Source organism: Rattus rattus, chromosome 15 (assembly GCF_011064425.1).
Source record: "Rattus rattus isolate New Zealand chromosome 15, Rrattus_CSIRO_v1, whole genome shotgun sequence".
In the NCBI taxonomy this organism is placed as follows: Eukaryota; Metazoa; Chordata; class Mammalia; order Rodentia; family Muridae; genus Rattus; species Rattus rattus.
Window position 1 is genome coordinate 54940741 of NC_046168.1, and position 12656 is coordinate 54953396.

The 12656-nt window shown below is 40.2% G+C and overlaps 1 protein-coding gene across 9 annotated transcripts in view; it reads right to left on the bottom strand.

The window, feature by feature from the left end:
* The window catches only part of Pias2 (protein inhibitor of activated STAT 2), an 86942-nt gene that overhangs the window by 36362 nt on the left and 37924 nt on the right, over positions 1 to 12656 (bottom strand). For all 9 annotated transcript variants that reach the window (XM_032885802.1, XM_032885799.1, XM_032885794.1 and 6 more), the window contains exons 4-5: positions 5838 to 5888; positions 5643 to 5733 (exon numbers count right to left, since the gene is read on the bottom strand). In XM_032885802.1, the coding sequence (XP_032741693.1) occupies positions 5643 to 5733; positions 5838 to 5888 (142 nt within the window). The remainder of the gene's footprint in view (positions 1 to 5642; positions 5734 to 5837; positions 5889 to 12656) is intronic.

Consider the following 12656-nt stretch of genomic DNA (forward strand, 5'->3'; position numbering starts at 1 on the left):
TAAATTGGAAACATAGTCACTTTTTATTATAGTATTTATAATTCTCAATTACCAAAAGATTGTGAATTTCAAAAGCAAAATAGTATATCTTTAAGAAAGTAAACTTGCTTAGCTGCAGTAACACCTACATATTAAATACCCAGTATGTTTCACTACTGATGTGCAATTTAGAACTTTCCCTAAAACACTATTGTATCATTACTCATTTTCACATACCAAGGAAATATAAGCACAATGAATTGACTATCATATTCTTGCCCCCCCAACCCCCGCCGGTCTCTTTATTTAAATAGGCCTGGGTCTGAAACTCTGTAAACCAGGATGGCTTCGAATTCAGAGATCCGCCTTCTGCCACATTAGGATTTAAATATTTGCACTACCACAGACAGCCTAGCATATTCTTTTTTAGCAGAAATATTCTCTGAACAACTTTTCATTTTATCACTAGCACTTACTTTTTTATCCTTGAATATGGAAAAACTTTACAATACTTCTTAAAACCACACCTCATTCTACTAACACATTTTAGATTTCGTTGAGGTCAAAGACAACCTTAATTGCATGTGTTAATCCTAATATAGTCTGGGATCTCCCAATAATTATAAGTGAAAAGTTTTCAAACAGCCAACATCCATGTTTCATTTTCAAAACATCCTTAAAATTATCTGTTGGCTTAAAAGCTGAGCTACCCAGTCAGGCCAGTAGAAACAGTATCAAAGTTACCCACATACAGGCAATGGCCAAACATCACAGCTAACACCTGATCATCAGCAAATGTTATGACTGATTTCAGCAGTGTTGAACTATATAACTTACAAAAGGTAAAGTTCAGCACTAGTACATAAGCAGAGCTACAGAACACACCCGAGTCAACTGGAACTGGAGTACATCCTCTCTGCCATTCTCTTGATAGGGGGATGTATCCAAATGATAGTTTGTTATCTAAGCCTATCAACAAAATTCCAAATATCATTAAAAACCTCGGGCATATAGAATTTGCATTATAACATGGACAGCAGTGGTATGAGTCTTTATGTTTGAGAGGCATGCCCATTTAAGCTGGTCCATCTGAGGCAGAGAAGAAATGGGAAACTCAAAATTAGATCCTCTTACTTTAGGAGCTTGGGAGATGGCTCAGTGAGGACATGAGCTCAACTCCCCAGCAGCCACAGAGAAAGCTGGGCTACAGAGGCCTGTAGCTCCAGTACCAGAAGGCAGAGACAGGTGGATCCCAAGAGCTGAATGGCCATCCAGGCAGCCCAAGCAAACCAGCTTCCAATTCAGTTGAGTTCTGTCCTCAAGCATTAGGAGGAGAGTGATGACACTTACTGAGCAACATACACAGAAATATGAGTACCAGCATTTAAGCAATTATAAATGCAAACCTTTGTCTTTCTCTGTTTTGGACCCTAAATGTAATTCTGCTTTTGCTTTATCTATTGGAAGATTAACCAAATACAAACAGCAGCTTAGGGTCTGCCAAAATGAAAGAAAAATAACTCATGCTATAGCTGAATGTCAACTGTAGTTGGAATCCGAGTCACAATGCATTTCAACAGTGTGGAAGGTAGAAGAGACAAGAGCAGAGAAAGCAATAAACGTCCTACAGTGTTTAGGCATTTGCTTTTATGGCATTTGCTGAGCATGAACAAGACTATGGCTCAATCCCCAACAGGCCTTCCTCTCTTCCACGGTGCAGTAGGCTCAGCTTCTATTTCCTTAGTCTTTTTCCTTTTAAAATGTGTATGTGTATATGTATGTGTGTGCATGAATGCAGGCAGAAGAAAGAAGAGGGTGTTAGAGTCTGGAACTGGAATTACAAGCCCTTGTGAGTGAGTGCTGAAAACTAAACCCAGATCTTCTTCAAGAGCATCAAGTGCCCTTAACCACGGAGTCATCGCTCTAACCCTTGGGTTTGAATTTTTGGAAACAAACATTTCATACGGAATGCTGTGTCCTTTCTATGGTACCACACCTAGACGCAAAGGAAGGCTATGTGCCCCGTTTTCATGGGTTGAACAATCCAAGGATTTCTTCACTCTGCATTTTCTACAGTAAGATTTCCCATGAAAGGGAACTCTCTCCCTTAAGTTGCTTTCATCAGGATTTTTTATAACAGCAACAGGAAAAGAAACTAAGATCTTTGGTAAGTTTTAGGTTCAGCAAAAGACTGTCTTTAAAAAAAAAAAAATGAGATAGAGAAAACACAGAGGAAGATAACCCAATGTCAATCTTTGGCATGCACACACACAGGCACCTAGACATGCCCCCCACACACACAAATTTAAAAATTAAAACATTAATTCTGAACCCCAGAACACAGGAAAAAGCCAGGCTAGCATGGCTTCTAATGCTCAAGAAGCAAAGACAAGATTCCCACAGCAAACTGGATAGCTAGACCAGCAGGAACATGTGGCATTAACTTCAGGCCTCTACAAGCATGCACGTAATACAGACACCAAAATGTGAACACAAGTACAACATACATACACACAACACATATTTTAAAAAGAAAAGAAAAGAAAAGAAAAGAAAAGAAAAGAAAGGAAGGAAGGGAGGAAGGAAGGAAGGAAGGAAGGGAAAATCATCTTGAAATGGGTAAAGTAAGGCTGGTTTTCATCACTTACTTGATATATGGGAGTTCAAGGGCACATGTGCTACTGTCAAAGCAATTAATACTGTTTCCTATTCCATTTACTTTGTACATCCAATACAGTAGCCATCTGTAATGGGTCCACAATGAGTGGATTTTTTAATACAGTCACACATGAAAAGACTTATGCTAGGTCAAAAACAAGTTAAATTCAGATTTACCATGGGAGATTCCATAATCATATGAAGATCATACCTGTTTTCAGCAAACTGAGATCATGGGCAAGAACAAGTCAAAATCCTCTGTGGCCTCTTAGTGCTTTCTTTACAATTACAATGAAGTCCCACTAGCTACAGAGCTCAGTTCAACCCCTGAAGACCCACTGCACCTTTCCTGAGGCTATAGCACACACTTAGATGATTGTCATCAACTTCAGCATCCGGCTAGGTGCAAATGAAGACAGTATATTTCATTATCCCAGTGACTAGTAACTGGGGACTAACAGATACTCTGAGAAGTTTTTCATTAGCTGCATATGAGTTTATGCCATCTGTTCCATAAGATTTCTCAGGTATGGTGGCACACATCTGTAGCTCAGGAGATAGGCAAGAGGAATTTTAACTAGGACAGCCAGGTCTACATAGATAGAAGTGCCAGGCCAGCCAGGTCTCAAAAATAACAAGAAAAAGTTTTCATAAGCTTGAGGTAAGAAGCCACTTTCTAGAGTTGATGCAAAATGGCAAGCCCCTTCTTGCTTTCCATCTCTGAAATACGTCTTTGCCTTTCTCCCAGCACTCGCATTCTCCTTCTTGTAACCAATCCTGTCTCAAGTGGAGTGCCAGCGTCCTAAGACAAAGGAGGCTTTACACAGAACTCCTATCTTCACAAACAGCCAAAGGTAAATGCTTGAGGGTTCTTGGTGCTTTAGGGCACAACGAGCACAGATTGTCTAACAATGTTAGAGAGGAGGCACTCAAACATCTCATCTTCTTTGTCTCAAAATGTCTAGATGAGTAACAAACTGAAACCTGTCAAAGTGAAGCAGCCACATCCATTAAAATACTAAGGGAAGCAAGGTAATGGTGGGGTTATTTAGAGTTTTGTGGAGCTCACAGATACGTTACACAGCCATCATAGTTACTACTAACAATGTCAACGAGGTTAGGATGGATCTGGTGCACTGCAAGCCAACTCCATCAATGGCAAAGTCATATAACACTGGGCAGGTTGAAAGTGAGTCTGTAAATATTCCAAAAGCCTCCACAGTTGTACCTTTCTTCAAGCACAGTAAAAGAGATAAGGAGAAATGGGAATCAAATGAATCTTAGCACATATTAAGCAGGAAAAAAATGTAGGACAAAAAAAAAAATCACATAAAGTGTGCATAGAATCATCATGTGATTTGTGATGTTGCTAGGCTTCCTTTTCAAACATCAAAGCACCCACCCAACCAGCAGCCTTCAGTTCAAGTAGAGAAACTCCCTTCCCTGGTTCAGATGTTTGTGCAATATACTCAAGATGGCTCTTTTGGCTCTTATTGGTTAAAGTCAGAAATCCAAGAGGCACAACATCCTACCTGCTTTTGAGACAGTCTCACAATATAGTCCAGACTGGCTTTGAACCTTAGATCCTTCTGCCTCAGCCTGTCACGTGCTGGTGTTCCAGGTGTGTTCCACTATGCCCAACCCATTATGTAATACAAACAATCCTCCCTGACCATATGGGCCCAGACCCTCTCATCTCCCTTACTGTCTTCAAAGGACTATCTCAGACTTCAATGTCTCAAACATCTACCTCCAGAAGAGCCAGTAGGTAAAACATCAGTGCTGACACTCCTTGAGCAGGCCAGTAAATAATTCATTGAGGTAAAGGAGCTCGACATTCAAGATAGTTATCCAAAGTTCAATCCCTAGAACCCATATAAAGATGAAGTGTTATTGAGTCCTCAAAATTGTCTGACCTCCACATGTTCACCATGGCACTCCTATGCATATACTACACACACACACACACACACACACACACACACACACACACACACACACACACACACCTTTTTTAAAAGCATTTTTTTAATTCATGGGACAAGTCGTTTTTCAGGTTTGTAAGTCCCACGAATAAGGCAAATGATGTGCCTAACAACAAAGGAAGGTTCAGTTTCCTAGGTTACAGGGTAGCCTGAGTCATGAACATTTACAAACACTTGGTTCTCAGAGAGCCTAGATTAATGGGTTGCAGTGTGTGACTTGTTCAGCTGCTCAAATGTACTGCTCACATAACCAATCTAAGTCTCAAGCCTAGCAGGAGTATCAAACAGCTTCCCTGTCTCTATAGAAGCTTTTGCTGAAATGGCAACTTGAAATACCAGGAATCATGAAACACTTCAATTAGAACAAATGTACAACTTCTGTTTTGTAATACTTAATAAAGAGGCTTGTCTTCCACTTGTGAACTAAAGTCCTGTGGCTTCTACACAACCACACTAATTTAGTGGTGTATTCCAGACCTCAGTGGGAACCAATATAGTACAGTTCAACAGCTTAAGTGCTATTCTAAGACCTAACAATGTGAGGACTGTGGTTATCTCAGGCCTGAATAGGCTAAATATGTTCATACTCTATCTATTCTAGGAGCTGCCTCACTGTTGGACAACAGCTGCCAACCAAATATTTGCTCCTGGGCCCCACGTGTGTGAAACCACCAAGGCCGAGGTTACAGTCCTGGATTCTGTTGCTATTTCTGTCTTCCTTGATAGATTCTATAGGCCAAACCCAGCCATTCAGAGATTCACCACAGCATGGTTTGTGTACTCGAGTGTTACCTGTTAGACATGATCCAAGAGACAACCAAAACAGAATTCTACAATAAACTGTTTCAGATTCATCCTTTCTATCTTCCCCAAATCAGCCATTTACTTCTGAAAGAAGTTTCTATGACCTCTGTAGAGGTGACTAAATAATTCATCCGTACTAAGTTGTTATGGTTTCTATCCTTTGTCAGTGTTTATACTAAACTTACACAAAAATCTGGTAACTATGTAGCAACTTACAGGCAAAGGAAAGAGTTTCCCATTTACTTTTATACACAAACTATTGGGATAGTTATCTTCTTGAGGGCAACTGGTCTCTGCCAAGCAAAGTCTGTATTAAAAAAAGAAAAAAAAGTTAGGGTATCAAAACATTCTTAAATGTCTTAAAACTCAAATGCACACAACAAATAGGAAGTAGGAAAATACCAAACTCACCGCAGCTGGACTTGGACTGTGTAGTCTCTCCTGCCACCTGGCAAAAAATCCCTGTTGGCAAGGGGGAAAAAGTTAAGAAAATACAAGAAATTTTTACAGAGCAGGAGCTGAGGACATGACTCAGTGGCTCCAACTCCAAGCACCCTTGAAAAGGCTGGGTGCTGTTTAACAGGGAGCAACTACACTCCCACCCCACCCCCACCCCCAAGCCCCTGGGCCCTGCAGGGGGCAGGATTTATGGAGCTGGGAAATACCTGAGTTTTGCTGCCTAGCCAGACTAACAACTTCAGGCTCACAGACCCTGTTCTCAATGAACAAGGTAGAGACTACAGAGGAAGGTAACTAACACTGTCCTCAGGGCGCCACTTCAGTATGCCATTGGTGAGGTCACAGATGATTGTACACACACACACACACACACACACACACACACACACACACACACACACACACAATTTTTTTGAATGTTAAATGACACTAACCAAAAAAATTTATAACCTCCATTAAACTTTTACTAATTCTTCATGTCGTTTTAAGGAATTTTTTCAGTTCATAGGAACTTCAGTGATACAGCACTTGCTTCTATACATAACGAATTTAATTAACATGAAGAGGAGCATTCTAGGATCCTAAGGAGTTTAATGAATTAATTCCATGCTTAGTTGGTCTTCACCTTGACTGAACATTCTAATCACGTGGAGACTCTTTTTATTATAAAGTTTCCTCATCGGGTAGTTCTTATTGGTTTGAGTAAATGTCATAGTTTTTAGAGCTGCACAGGTGACTGTGACACAGAACTGTAAACTTACAATTCCAACATGATAATAAGAGCAATTTTATAACCATCTATCCAACTACAAGACACAGGACCTTCTGTGAGTTCTAGACTTTTTTTAGGTCTCAAAATGGAGTCTACACCTAAGAAAAATTGTTATTTTTTTAGGAGATGATTAGACACACAGAATGTCAGATGTGTGCCAGATGTATACAATTAGAATCTGCATTTTAGGGCTGGGGATTTAGCTCAGTGGTAGAGCGCTTGCCTAGCAAGCGCAAGGCCCTGGGTTCGGTCCCCAGCTCCGAAAAAAGGAAAAAAAAAAAAAAGAGCCAAGAATCTGCATTTTAACAAGATCTCTAGCAGCTGGAGAGATAGCTCAATGGTTAACAGCATATATCGCTCTTCCGGAAGACCAGTGTTCAATTCCCAGCATCCATCTGAAGATCCAACCCCAGAGGATCCAAAATGCACATGCACATTATTAACAAAAAATAAAATAAAATAAAATAAAACCCCAATCGCCAGGTCAAATGGATGTACATTACAAATCAAGAACCATCTTCCTTGCTAGATGTCTTAGGGCTACTGTTGCTATGATCAAACACCACAACCAGAAGCAACTTAGGAAGTAAGGCATTTATTAATTTACATATCCTGAAGCATACTCCACTGAGGGAAGTCAAGGCAGAAATTAACACCGGGCAAGAACCTGGAGGCTGATGCAAAGGGCAGTGAAGAGTCACAAATTAAGAAAATGCTCTACACACTTGCCTAAAGCCTGATCTTACAATGGCATCTTCTTCATTGAGGTTCTCTCCCTTCAGATGACTCTACCTTGGGTCAAAATGACCAACCAAAAACAAACAAACAAACAAAACCCCACACCAGCGTAGCCAGCACACAGGGCAGCATATGCCTGGAATTCCATTAGATAAAAACGCAAGATCACTCTTAACCGTTGTTCTAAGTGTTGGAGTATACCAGAGAAACTACTACACAGTAGTCCAAACATGAGAGACCTGAAAAAGCAAGTTTAGCCTTCACCATGCTCACTGCTTCACATTCTGTAGTTTCTGGGAAGGCACAGGGACTCTCTAACCCCAAGTTCTAGGACCTTGTACAAATGACTCAACCTTTCTGTATTCAGTTTCTTCATGTGTTAAATCTGGTAAGATCTGGGCTAGAAAGATGGCTCAGTGGTTAAAAGCACTGATTGAACTTTCAAAGGTCTTGAATTCAATTCCCAGGAACCACATGGTGACTCACAACCATCTGTAATGAGATCGGATGACCCCTCCTGTGTCTGAAGACAACTACAGTGTACTCACACATAAAATATAAAAATAAATCTTCAAAAAAAGAATCTGTAAGACCCAATGACTTCTGAGAATCCATGGGTGTAGGTAAATAAGGGTGATTCCAGGACAGAGGCCAGCTTTCAGAAGTGTTCCTGAATGGTTGGTGACACTCGGAGTTAGGAAAATAGAACAGGTTTAACATAACACTAACATTAAGTTACAGGGTTAAGTTACCCCATCAGATGGAGTGATAACTATTTTACAAATACGGGTTAAGTAAGATTCAGAGACTGAGTTACTTGCTCAGGGACACAAATAAGTATGTTAAAGTAGCATACTTACAACTGAAGTGTTTCTAAACACCACAGATCTCAAAGGCAGAACTGGACAGTCATGGTCTACGTGTTGAGGTAAGAAGAAAAATCAACCCCACACAGCAAACAGACACTGCACACTTAATGAAAGGGAGAGTAATAGTACACGGCATCTGCTTAACAGACTCCACAGATGACAGGGAAATGGAGAAACTCTTGGAAGTCAGTTTAATGTTTCAATTTTGTATCTTTGTTACACTGAGTATTATTTGGACTAGAGCAGAGTCAGTAGATATATGCTAAGTGAATAAATGAATAGAAAAACAGGACAGACAGGTAAATTTGGGGAGGGGGTCAATTTTAGACATAATCTTTCTCTCTCTTCCCCCCCTTCCTCCTCTCCAGGGTCTCTATCCTGGCTGTTCTGGGGTTACTGAAGCCCAGGCTGGCCGCACACAGAGAGATCATCTACTACCACTCCTCACTACCGTTTCCATTTGTTTGTTTGAAAAGTCATGTCATGGAGCTGAAAAGATGGTTCACTGATCAGGAACACCGACTGCTCTTCCAAGTTTTAATTCCCAGCGTGCATGTCATCTTTCAATTGTAACTCTTGTCACAGGGGACCTCCGGTCTCTCTAGATAACATCGCACAGCACACTGACATACATACACTCAGGCAGAACACCCATACACATAAAATAAGGCTGAGGGAAAGAAACAAGTTCAAGGCCAGTTTGGACTATACAGGAAGACCTTATCTCAAAAGACCAAACACAACAAAACAAAACAACAAAATAAAGTACCATTAAGTAAGATAACAGCAACAACAACAACAAAAAAAAAATTTAAGCTTCTAGGATCTAATGTGAAAGATAACTAAAATAAATTCCTATAGCACTGGTCACAACCCACGATTTATCTATCAATCTACAATTACACAAATAAATGAAAGGAGGCCAGTTAACAGTTCTTTGTAGAAGACTAACCCAAATAGAAACTGGAAGGTGCAAGATTGCAGAGGGTTTGCAAAAGTTTAAGGAGATTCCAAGGGTTTGAGGAGAAAAATATATGCCAAGTCTCATAGTATTTCCCCCAAGACAGTCACTAATAATAATGGGCAAAGACCAGGGACATTACAACCTAACAGACAGATGAGCCAAATGATATGTTAGCATGACCAAAAGTAAAACAAAAATACTACGTAGTACACGACATTCTCCAAAAAGAACATATAACAAGATGTTTGGGTCAGACACACATAATCTAATCAAGGTAAAATACCCAGGGCCAGCAAAACAGCTCTGTAGGTGCTAGCAAGCCTAACAATCTGAAAATGACCCCAGGGTCCCCCATAGCAGAAGCAAGCAACCAACTCCTGCAAGCTGTTCTCTGACAGCTATTCTAAAACAAAGTGTACAGAATGATGAATCTCATGAAGAGATGAAGAAAATAGTCACTGAGTCAAAGAAACCTAAGATAGTTTCACAATTAAACATAATTTGGGCCTGGATCCAGAAATGAAGTCCATTATACCAATGTTAATTTCAGGTTATACAATGCTTATGATAGTTAATATTAAAGGAAGCTGAGTAAAGGGCATATGCATTATTTTTTACAACTTTTCTATAAAACCTTTCTATAAATCCTGTAATTCCAGTTCCATTGGATCTGACCCCTCTTTTAGCCTCCATGGACACACTGACACACATCCATACACACAATTTAAAAACAGTAACAAAGCTGGATGGTGGCCACACACATTTTTCCCAATGCTCTGGAGGTGAGGCAGAGGCAGAGGCAAAGGCAGAGACAGAGGCAGGCAAATCTCTACATTTGAGATCAGCCTGGGCTACAAAGTAAGTTCCAGGCCAGTCAAGGCTACATAGAGGAACTGTCACGAACGAACAAATGAACGAAGGAGAGAGAGAGAGAGAAAGAGAGAGAGAGAGAGAGAGAGAGAGAGAGAGAGAGAGTGTGTGTGTGTGTGTGTGTGTGTGTGTGTGTGTGTGTGAAATACAGTAACAACAAAAACTAATTCACCATATTAAGTTAAAAGTAGCATGCAGCCCTTACTTGACAACTTAAAAAATCTGAACATTGGTCAGATACAACTTTATGACAGAATTAACTAACTTCTGAGTGGGAGCTAGAGAGATGGTTCAATTTATAAAATTCATGAAGACCACAATTCAAATCCTCAGCACTCTTATAATTAAATAGCAGGAGTTGCAACTCACCTACAATCCCAGCAATCAGGAGATGCAGACAGGAATTGTCCAGAACAAACTGGCTAGCTCAACTGTCTGTGAGACCCTGCCTCAACATAAGGTGGACAAACTAACGACCTGATGCCAACCACTGGCTTCTACATACAGCAACCTACACACATTTCTTTTCAAAGCAACGGAAAACAGCATTACTTGGTATAACTTTATACTTGGGATAAACATACATGAAATTATTAAGCTCAACGAACCATCTAAAGCAGTAAGTACATTCATAGTGGGTAACCACCACCACTATCATCTATCTTCAGGACATTATTAAAAGTTTTTATTTAAATTAATTATTTAGGGCTAGAGAGATGGCTGAGGGAAAAAGAGGGCTTGCCTCACAACATAAAATGCCAGGTGTAATCATAACTGTAACTCCAGCACAGGAGGAAAGGATTGAGAGCAGAAGGCAACAGGAAGAACACGGAGCTTGTTGGCTGCAAGCCTAAGTTCAGGATCAGAGAGGACTGCATCACAGGAGTGGGTGAGCTCTGGTGGTGGTGAGATGTTCAGCAGCCTCCCCAAGCACATGGACTTCCACACAACCGCATGCACACAGAAAATTAAATGCACCTTGAAATATGTATTTCCCAATCTACATCTTCTTCACTTCCCTCCTTCAAAGGCCCACATACTAATTCGGTAGTTTTCTAAGACGACCAAGACATCAATTCATTTGTGTGACTAAACTGCCAATGGACACTTCAATTAAATAATTCGGCTCCCTAAAAAGACTGCAATCAGTTGTAGAAAGTCATTATGTCATTAATACTATGCCTTATACAAATCACTCAATGTTAACCTCAAACAAGGACTTATCACTAGATAATTGATACAAATTTTTGTTTAAAATAATTTTTACTTTTGTGTTCTTTGTTGACTTATTATATCCCAAGACTATTACAAACCAGTTTTTTTATGTAAACATTATTCTGTGGAACCTCAAACTATAAATTATAAAATCTTGAGGTTTTTAGGATATATAATTTTAATAAAACAGCATGATTATTCAAAAAAATCTACAGTCATGTCTCAGAGTCTTTTCCATACAATATTAGACACACTTTCAAATGCTAAGTGCTAAGAATTCCTGACATATTATCTGAATATACTCACTTAGAAGCTTGACAGTGCACACTCACATAATAAAGACTGGAAAAGGCTAGAAGAGGGCACCAGCACCCGGCACTGGATCACAGATGGCTATGAACCTGGTGAGCACTAGAGACCACTTGAGTCGTCTGCATCCAGGCTCTGAACCATGGAGTCATCTTTCCAGCACCCAAAACTGATCATACTACAACTTACTACCTTTCCTTCTTACCTCACAAATTCATTTTTTACAGAGTAATAAAATGACTTTGAGTTTCTTCTTTTACCTAAGTTCAATGACACTAGAACTCCTCTTCTACATCCAAACTGCAAAGAGTAACAGTATTTCTCCTGTTTGTGGTGTTATCTATTAATCATTTTGGCCAGGGAGGAGGATACACAGCTAACCTTGAGTTTCTATTGCAGTGATAAACACCAGAACCATAACAATTTGGGGGAGAGGAGGTATTTTAGCTTACAGCACTTATGTAACAATACTCCACTGCTGAAGGAAGTCAGGACATGAATTGAACAGTGCAGGAACCTGGAGGCAAGAGCTGATGCAGAGGCCATGGAGAAGTGCTTACTGGCTTGCTCAGCTAACTTTCTTACAGTAACCAGTAACAGCACACAGGGGTGACATCATCAAGAGAGCTGGGCTGCCCGGAAGCAATGGACAGACAAGAAAATGGCCTATAGGTATGCTTATTTGAATAAGAATGGCCCCACAGGTTCCAGTTTGAATACTTTTTCCCTATTTAGAGGAATAATTTAGGACCAATTAGAGGTGTGGCACTGTCAAGAGTTGGTGTGGCCTTGGAAGAAGTGTGTCACTAAGGATAAATTTTGAAGTTTCAAAAGGCCACGCCAGGCCCGTCTACATCTCTGTCTCCCTCCCCACCTCTTCTCGGTCAGCAGATCAGGCTACAGTCTCTACTCCAGTGACCACTGACCAATTCTCTGTAAACTAGCCCCATTAAATGCTTCCTTTTATAAACTGCCTTGGTCTTGGTGTTTCACTACAGAAGCAAAACTCTAAGACAGCAGCAGCCTTACTCAGA